This window comes from Fukomys damarensis, unplaced genomic scaffold, assembly GCF_012274545.1.
Source record: "Fukomys damarensis isolate Sample0158 unplaced genomic scaffold, DMR_v1.0_HiC HiC_scaffold_3, whole genome shotgun sequence".
NCBI lineage: Eukaryota > Metazoa > Chordata > Mammalia > Rodentia > Bathyergidae > Fukomys > Fukomys damarensis.
Window position 1 is genome coordinate 44,558,028 of NW_022900915.1, and position 9,163 is coordinate 44,567,190.

Sequence of the window (9,163 nt, forward strand, 5' to 3'; positions counted from 1 at the left end):
GCTCAGCAGGGCTTTGCTGGGTTTGGTGCAAAGGCCAGGACAGGGGGAGGGGATGCGGCTGCCAACCCGGTAGGTTCTTGTTCAAACAAGTGGGCCACCTCAGAGGCACAAATGAGAAGAACACAGAGGAAAGGAGGTTGGTGAGACTTCAAGACAAGTACTGGATGAAAGATAAGATGGGGAAATAGCATGCCTAAAAACAGGAAAAGAAAATGGGTAAAGATCAGAAGAAAAGAAGAGTGGCCTCTGCCTACCAAGCATACCCTGGGTCTCTGAGCACTTTAACCTGGGGCAGCAGAGGGAAGCCGCGCTCTCCCAGTGTCTGTCTCCATAATCTTTGGCTAAGGGCAGAATTGAGTCCTCCAAAATTCAGACACTGAAGCCAGACCCCATTATCTCAGGCGGCGTAGTGTGGAGAGTTAGGGTCTTTACAGAAGTAATCATTAAAATAGGTCATGTTTATCACGCTCTAACCCAATGTGATTCTGGTCCTCAAAAAAAGAGATTAGGACACAAATACACACAGAACTCCACGTGAGGACACAGCGAGACGATCACCACCTGCAAGCCAAGGGCAGACTTCCAGAAGAGACCAACCGTATAGACACCTTAACCACGGAATTTCCTGCCAGGAGATCTGTTTAGAAGATGAAGCAGAACAGGTTCAGTGCTGTCTCCTCTGAGTGTTTAGATCTAGACTATCCCTCAGAAGTCTCCTGTGCCCAGAGGTGGGGCTCGAGGGAGGTGGTTGGATTTCGGGTGGTGCACACATCCATGGGTCCATCAGTTGTCCGGTTCCTAGCTGCGTGTGCTGTGAGGAGGGGGCCTGGTTGTTGGAAGAGCTGGGTCTGTGAGCATGCGTCTTTGGAGAGCAGCCCTCCCTCCCCAGCTCCTCCCTGCTCTCTGCTTCCAGGGTGCCATAAGGTGAACAGGCTTCCTCTGCCACACCCTTTCACCAAAGGTTCCAGCCTTGGAGCCTGCTGACCACGGACTAAATTTCCTGATCACGGCCAAGTTAATCAGTTAAGAGTTTACCCCAAGTGGGACTCTGGCAATGAGTCGGTGTACATACTGACCGCCAGAGAGTCACTCAGCATGTGACATTTCAACCACTCGATCCGTCTTTGCATGAGACACTATTACACCTCTTTATGTCTTTTATATTGATTATCTTTTGCATGCTTTTTAATTTGAAACACTATACTCACTTTTGATATTGATTTCTAGTAATGAATTCTGGTTGTTTTACTAATTTCCGTTTATATTATTTCTGAAAAATAACCTATAATTTTTATAACAATCTGCAAAAACTCTTACTGTAAGTACATTAGAGATAATGTTTAACTTCTCCACAACTTGGCGATATTCTCTTGCAAAACAAAATGGACACTTTGGGACGCCGAGACTGAATCGGAAGGCAGTGCCAAAAGACTTGCAAACAAACAAACAAAAAGAGCGTCAAGGGTAACACTGTTGACATATCACACAGAGAAAGTCTGGGTGATGAAATGGAAAGACAAAACAGACATCTCCTTATCCTCCACTAACTGCCAAAAGACTTGCAAACAAACAAACAAAAAGAGCGTGAAGGGTAACACTGTTGACGTATCACACAGAGAAAGTCTGGGTGATGAAATGGAAAGACAAAACAGACATCTCCTTACCCTCCACTACTCATAATACAGATATGATGGAACTTAAATGAAAAGAGGAACAATAAGATTCCAGTGGAGATGAACGACTGTAGTAATTCTACCGTGGTGTAGACAGAGTTGCCCAATATCTAACAAGCTATCCCATAATCAAAAAGGGAGGAATAAAATGTCATCATAAAATGTCATTTATTCACCTTCTGGGTCAAATAGGATGGAACCATTCATTATTTATTTAAAACAAGGAAGTTCTAAAAGTCATTCACGATTTAGATTAGGTCTAGTAGAGCAAATGATTGCAAAACACGGGGTAGCGAAACACCAAGCAGGATGTCCACCATCGATGTCTTCACCATTGCATTTAGTGGGAAGAGAGTTAATTGAATTATAGCACTCACCAAAAAAAGGAAAGGCCAGCACAACGGTGTAAAGTGTGCTGTTCAAAGAAAGACCATGACGCAAAAAGAATTTGGAAAGACACTAGCTACTACTTACTGTCCATGCTGTAACATGGCATTGTGTGTTAAGTGTTTTAAAATATACCACACATAAAAGGATCGTGAATAAATTTGATAAAAGTGTCCTTTAGTATATCCGCTTAGATCATCTTATGGAGAGTAATTTAAAACACACCACGAGAGTCAGCCTGCATAAATCACTGGACTGGTAAGCGACTAAACCTCACCTTTACATTGTGGGCGTCAGCTATCTTGTCCCAGTTACGGTAAGTGGCTACTACACCATGTAATAAACTGATATGGACATTTGGTTCTTCTGATGACCTCACACCTTCCAGCCCAAAGGTAGTCCCAGCCCTTCATGACTTCTGGGTGGAGGATCCTCCCAGAACTGCTCCCCACTCCCAGCAGAGCTCCCAGCATCCTGGCTTATGAACACCTCTCTTTACAGAATGCACAAAAAGAGCCTTCAAGGTAGACCGTGTGACAGTGTGAATGATGTCCTCCGAATAAGTCCACACCCTCTTGCCAGAACCTGTGACTGCTATGTGAAAGAGACTTTGATTGAGGTGATTGAGGACCCGGGGGTGAGAAGATGGCTCTAGGTCACTGGGGACCGGGATACCTAAGGGTCCTCATAAGAGGAAGGCAGGAGGAGTTCACGGAGGGAGGGGTTTGTGAGGACCATGCAGGCTGCAGGGAGGCACTGCCATGTAGGAGGGAGCGACTCCAAACGCAGCTGGCTATAAGGAAATAGTTTCCCTCAGACACTCAGAAGGACCCAGCCCAGAGACGACCTGACTTCAGCTCAGCAAAATTCACTTCCGACTCTCACGCCCACAACTGTAAAAGAATAAATCTGTGTTGCTTGAAGCCGCCAACGATGCAATGATTTGCGGTGGAAGCAACAGAAACATAATACACAGGCCACACAGAATAATGTTCTCAAAATTTAAATCCCACCCCTAGTCAGTGGGGAAGCTCGGTTCTTTCACCTGCAGAGAGACTGGACTCAAATTTCCATCCCACTGCCCTCTAGCAACACATTTGAGCTCTTTGTGTCTCAGCTTCCTACTGTTAAACGGGGATGATACTTTTGTGAGTGAATTCCTAGGAAGTGCTTCACACAGTGGCTGGCACAGAGTGAGTGCCCAGTAAGTGCTAGGAGAGTTTACCTCTATCAGAATTCAACTCTCCTCTCAGGGGAAATAGAAGGAATCCATTCTCACCCATCAATCAGCAGGAAACTACCCGGAACCCACACACCACTTCCCAGACTATCTGTGGACACACAAGCACTGACATCGAGGTGCAAAATCTTGAAAATGTTGTCTTTAAAAACCTATGATTCTTTCTAACTTTGCTACTAAAGAGCAGTTTTCCTTCCTCATGCAACTGAGGAAGAGATTGGAAATTAGATGTTGGCACAGATGTGCAATTTCTACTCATGCAAGGTCAGCGGGAGGACTCCAAGTGCACTCCCACCTTGGGGGGCGCACAGCCTGGTGGGAGAAGTCGGGCTGGGAGGTCCGGTCCTCTTGCCTGCCCCAGAGCCCCGGGGCAGCCCCGGCTCCTTCAGGGCTGCTGCTCTCATGTGCGCGCCAGGCAGCACTACCTCCTGGGCCTCTGGGTGCTGTTTGAGATGCATTTCTCTGATGGCGCAGGGCAGTCACAGACCTTCGGTGTCAGCTTCCCGCGGTGCAGTGCAGATGCACCAGGCAGGGCGGCTGTCAGGAGAGCTGGGTTTGTCCCACAGCACACTTCACACTTGGGGGTTCCTGGTTGGGATTAGGGGTGTGACTGAAATGTACAGTGAATGGTAGAATTTATAAAAACCCATTGGAGTAAAAGAAAACTTGCCATTCTTCGTCTTCCAAAAGCCCTGCTCCTCTCACACAATGGCTGTTCTTGGCCACATGTCTTGTTACACTAACAAGGATTTTTGAAGATGAAGCGTTTCCATATCTGTCAGTCACTCCTTGTATTGTGGGTGTAAACCTAGTAGCCTGATTTTTGCCCACATTGAGGCTCAGCCCGTCTGTGGGCGCAGAGAGCACCCCAAACAGTCCCATGGACAGGACAAGAGTGGAGTGGGCTACATGCATGGGCTGTGGGAAGCAGCCCTGAGAGGGATCCTCAGCACCAGACTGTAAGAAGAGCAGGGTGTGGGGCAGCTTAGTCCAGAAGGAAAGGGAAACCTGGAGCACAATTGTGGGGAGGCCAAAGGCAGGACAGGGCAGACAAGGAAGAGCAGGGAGTGAGGAGGACTTTGAAGGGACACATGAGTGCTTCTCTCATACTGTGGAAAATCCAGCCTTTAATCCTGCCATTTGGGGGAATATTGGTGAAAAAGAAAATCCCCAGCACTCCAATATCTTGAAGTTTATAGGTTTATGGACTTTCCAGTGCCCGGACAATCAAAGCAAGACTTCTAGCAGGAAAAGACCGGGCAGAATTGCTGAGGCCATGGAAATCAATGGAAGGTTCCCGCTGTTCCTGCAGGAGGAACGGACGTACAAGCCATACATGATACTCAAATCCAACTGGCAGGCAGAGGCAGTCGCACAGCCCATACCCAACGGGGAAAAGAGAGACACGCCAAGAAACGAGGCTGGGGAGAGAATGAACCAAAAGTTAATCCAGCCTCTCAGTCTTCTCCCCCTCCCGACCCTGATCCTGAGTCCCTCAGGATTTTCTCAGAATGCCGAGGACACAGGGCTCTGCCTTTCACATGAGAAGCACAAGCTCAGCTCCAGCTCATCCATGATTTTTGAAAGTTCAGCAATCACTCATGTTTCGAATGGCAACTTAGGGACCTGACTTTTCCCACATTGAGGCTCAGCAATTTTGTGCTGCTCAGAGAGCACCCCACCGTGTAACAGGGCAGGGCAAGCATGGAAGATCCTACATGCATGGGCTCTAGAAAGCTGTGGTACCCAATTTGTCTCCATTTTGAGCTTCAAGATCATCTTGTACTTGTGCTTCAACAAATCTTGGACAATGCACTTAAATCCCCATGTCCTGTTTGGCAGTAAACTTGCTGCAGTTGCAGGATGTTTGTAGCAGGATGTTTGAAAGTTCCTTGTGCCTCCCCCACTAATTTGGCATGGTTCTCTCTCTGTAAGATTTCACTCTTTTTCCCCTGAGCCCTCCCCAACTAAAAGCATGATTTAAAAGGAGAAATAAAACCACTTTTGATTGTGGAGAGAACTTTCTGGGCAGCAGCCCCCTATGCTCCCTTAAGGTAAGATCCCTTCTTGCAGTGGGCTCTAAATTTCTTGGGAGAACAACACCACGAAAACTCACTGCCCTTCTGCATGTCCCATGGGAAACTGGAGCTGAAAGCCTGTGCTGTGGTCGCCAAATGCAATCCACCGCCGTATCCCACACCACATCCCTGTCCCCCATTGATCTCCACTTTTCTGCACAGAGCACCATTATCCAGCTAGTTTCAGACTCTCCCTCAAAATCCTCTTTTTAAAAGAGCGTGTGTGAGTATAAAATGAAAATCGCAGAAAATTCATTCTTACCTTTAGGAAAAGGGACAGGATAACAATTCGAATCCTGAGGTAGAACTACCCTAGGTTTTTGGCATTTCCTGACTCACGAGTTACCAAACTACGACAAATGCTACCTTTGCATTACTTCGCTGACCTATTAATATGTGCAGTAAATATTTCTTGAGGATTTTAAAAACACAGTTTGCCTTCGTCCTCACCAAACATTCAGTCTCATGGTTTAGATAATTCCTATGTCCACAAAACGTTTCACATGTGGGCAAAGGAAGAACAGACAGGGCTGCCCCCGGCTGCACCACACCTCAGGGAAACACCATGGCCCCTCTCCACTTCTCTGAGCGGCGGCTGTGCCCTCACTGGATAGATATTCTTCTCCTGCTCAGAAAGATTACAAACTCTTCCTGATGGCAGGACGACAGCACGCAAACATGAAGTGCTTCCTCATGGGCTGGGGTAATAGCAAAGATGGCAGTGAGGGTGACAGCCAGCACTGGGGTGTCCCCCTCTTTGCCAATGAGCCACGGTCAGGATCTGGACACCATGGTGCTACTCATGCCCCGTGGTCTCGGTGTCTGCTCTAGGAAGAGTTGTCCTCCACTCTCCTCTCTCCTCTCCTCTCTTCTTCCTCCCGCCATAGCTGCACCCAAACCTTGCAGGGAGCACCTCGCGCTTGGCCCTGTAGTACAACTGCCATAGGTCAAAGTCAGCCTCCAAAGGGCCCCAGCGGTTCCCCTCTGCTGGCAAAGGTGCCTTGGGTGCCTGCCTCCCATGCTGCATCAGAGTTGGCCTCAGGCTGGTCTCTGAGACCCACAGGGAGGAGCAGAACTGATGACAAGTCACTCGTGAGATTACGCTATTGAGGGCTCCCTCTTTCTCTGGGTCTCCTCAGTGTCTCTGCGGGGAGCTGGCTGATGCACCCTCAGCCTGCAGAGAGGCCCATGCACAGAGGACCTGAGGCTGCCCAAGGCCAGGAGTGAGCAGGGAACCAGCTTCTCCCTCAGTCACCACAGCCCCTGTGGCCAGTGTGACTGCAGCGCCACAGGACACCCTGACCAGAACCACCCTGCTTTGCCACATCCAGGTTTCTGACCTGCTCCTGCAGATGGCTCAGGAACTGTGCCCTCTCAGAGAGGAACCCTGGAGTGCCTGGGAAGGGCCATACCTGTGCCAACCACCTCGATGCACTTCGTCTCTTCCCCCGTGCACTGTAGTTGGACTGGGGTACAGGACAGGCCGGTTGCATTGTAGCAAGCAGGGCACTCAATGCCATTGGGCTTTGAGGACTTCAGTGACACTGCATGAAGAAATGGAGAAAATTCCCAAGAGTCTATTCCCTCACAGCATAGTTATTCCAAGATTCCTTGAAGGAAGCACAAGCAGCATGGCATGGGAACAGGTTATGAGGTGGGGAAATAGAATTCAAGCAAAAGGATCCCATAGAACCCAGGGCTGTCCTTCCTGTCACCAATCACCGGCTGTGGCCTGGCTGGAGAAAAAGAGCTAGACAAGGGGGGAGGATCTAATCTGTGTCTGAAAACATGCTCCTAACAGGAGGAGGACTGAATAGAGGAGGAGTAGCAGCCGGAATGGCAGGGGGAGCATTTACACCTTCAGCCTCAGCCCTAGAGGAAACCCCTGGGTGAATCCCAATACCCAGCAGGAAGGGCTCACACCCAACCCGACCTTCACAGGGACAGCCTGGGGAAAGAGCACCAGGACCAGACTGACTTCTAACCCAGGGCTTGGGCCCCGGCTGGGCAGGAGGGGCACTCACGCGTGACATTCTCCTTGTTACACCGCTGGCCGTCGCAGCACCGGCGGTCATAGCGGAATGCCCTCTTGTCCCCGAGTGTCACCGAGAAGGCCAGTGCAGAACAGGCTCCCGAAGAGCAGCCTTTATTCTGGGCCAATAAGATTTGCTGTCCTGCAGGGAAGCAGACCCCACAGAGAATTTCCCTCCTGAGCCAGGGCAGACTGACACCAAGACAGGCAGCAGTCTGGGAACTGGAGCCTTTGTTTCCTTGATCTTCAGCTTTTCCACTTTTCCAAAGAGTGGTGCATTGTTCATTTCCCAGGGGAAACCACAGTGGAGGGGCTGGTTAGAAAGGCGGTCTGTGTTGGTGTCCTGACTGGGGCTTGGGTCACACACACTGACCCAGGAGGCTGGGCAGTGACCTGGACCACCCGAGCCTGTCCGCAGAGAATCTGTGTTGGCCTCATTCCAGCTCCATGCTGGTAGGATATTGTGAAAGGTGCCAAAGAGAATACAAGCTGCATCCTTTGTGAGCTAGGCAAACCCTTCACAGTCTGTCTCAGGCGTGGCTTACCTGAGACATTTAATTCCTGCTGGAGGCTGAAGCAGGCTTCTGAGGTGTTACAGGTCGTCTCCGGGTTAGACCAGCATTGTTCCCCGGAGCAGCTTATACACTCATAGCTCTCTGAGGGAGAAAGAGGCAATGTGCTCCAGGCAACTGCATCCTTTGTGAGCTAGGCAAACCCTTCACAGTCTGTCTCAGGCGTGGCTTACCTGAGACATTTAATTCCTGCTGGAGGCTGAAGCAGGCTTCTGAGGTGTTACAGGTCGTCTCCGGGTTAGACCAGCATTGTTCCCCGGAGCAGCTTATACACTCATAGCTCTCTGAGGGAGAAAGAGGCAATGTGCTCCAGGCAAACTGAAGAAGGAGAACACCAAGGCGAGCTCACCTCACCCTTCCCGTCTTGGGGAGCAAGACCCACGGGTTCATTCTTACCCACAGTGGTGACCAGGAAGGCAAGAGAGACACAGAGGGCGAAGACTGTCTTCAGGTTGGATGGCCAGAGCATGGTGACTGCAGAACCCTGCAAAGGCCCGGGCGGTGGCTAAGCGCCCTCACCCAGCAACCCCAGTGGCAGCCAGTGGTGCCCACCCACTCCTGCACCCACGACTTCATGCGTCCCTTTGGCAAGAGACCACTGAGGGCACCCGGAGACACACTCTTCGTCCCAGGAAGGCTTTCTGGGCAGGGCATTCTTTCCTGTGCTGGGTGGAAGGTGCTGGAGCTCCCCAGAGCTGGAGTGGGGTGCAGGGCAAGGCACAGAAATGACTCCTCCAGGGAGCAGGGCAGATGCAGCCTGTCTGTGTGTGGAAGGGCTCGGGCCATCGTACTGGGAGACCAGCAGCCTCTTGGCTAAGGGCAGGGCTTCCTCAGATCCCAGCCACTTCCCCAGCAGCCAGCCTCAGCCCACAGTGCACGTGCTCACCCTCAGGCGTCCCTGGTCTCTAGCAGGGCTTGCTTCTGAGCTGGCAGGAAGGAAAGTGACCTCACCTGGAGGGAAAGGGGAACTTGGCTTCTGTTGCTTACTCCCACTTACTTTCTATGCCCAGTATTCAAACAGTCTGTCAAGTTATGCTCTGTAGATAAGGCACAATCTTGGGAGGAATTCAAGGGCACTAAACCACAGCCATATTTCTGAGAGGTGCTGGTTCTGAGCCTGGAACTGGAAGGAGCAGGAAGTAAGGTGATTTTCATGAACTGTAGGGTAGGTTTCAGATCCA

At 50.2% G+C, this 9,163-nt stretch overlaps 1 protein-coding gene and 1 long non-coding RNA gene across 2 annotated transcripts; both read right to left on the reverse strand.

Annotated features, from left to right (window-relative positions):
• Positions 1-4,442: 4,442 nt before the first annotated feature.
• On the reverse strand, positions 4,443-7,848 carry LOC104866288 (protein RoBo-1). The gene is made up of 4 exons (XM_033765683.1): positions 7,784-7,848; positions 7,403-7,602; positions 6,791-6,922; positions 4,443-4,721 (listed from the first exon to the last, which is right to left on the reverse strand). The coding sequence occupies exons 1-4, from the start codon at positions 7,846-7,848 to the stop codon at positions 4,528-4,530; spliced, it is 591 nt and encodes a 196-aa protein (XP_033621574.1). The 3' UTR covers positions 4,443-4,527.
• A 387-nt stretch (positions 7,849-8,235) lies between these two features.
• LOC117286955 lies at positions 8,236-8,945 on the reverse strand. The gene is made up of 3 exons (XR_004518142.1): positions 8,869-8,945; positions 8,379-8,466; positions 8,236-8,266 (listed from the first exon to the last, which is right to left on the reverse strand). It is a non-coding gene; the product is annotated as an uncharacterized LOC117286955 (long non-coding RNA).
• Between the last annotated feature and the right edge of the window lie 218 nt (positions 8,946-9,163).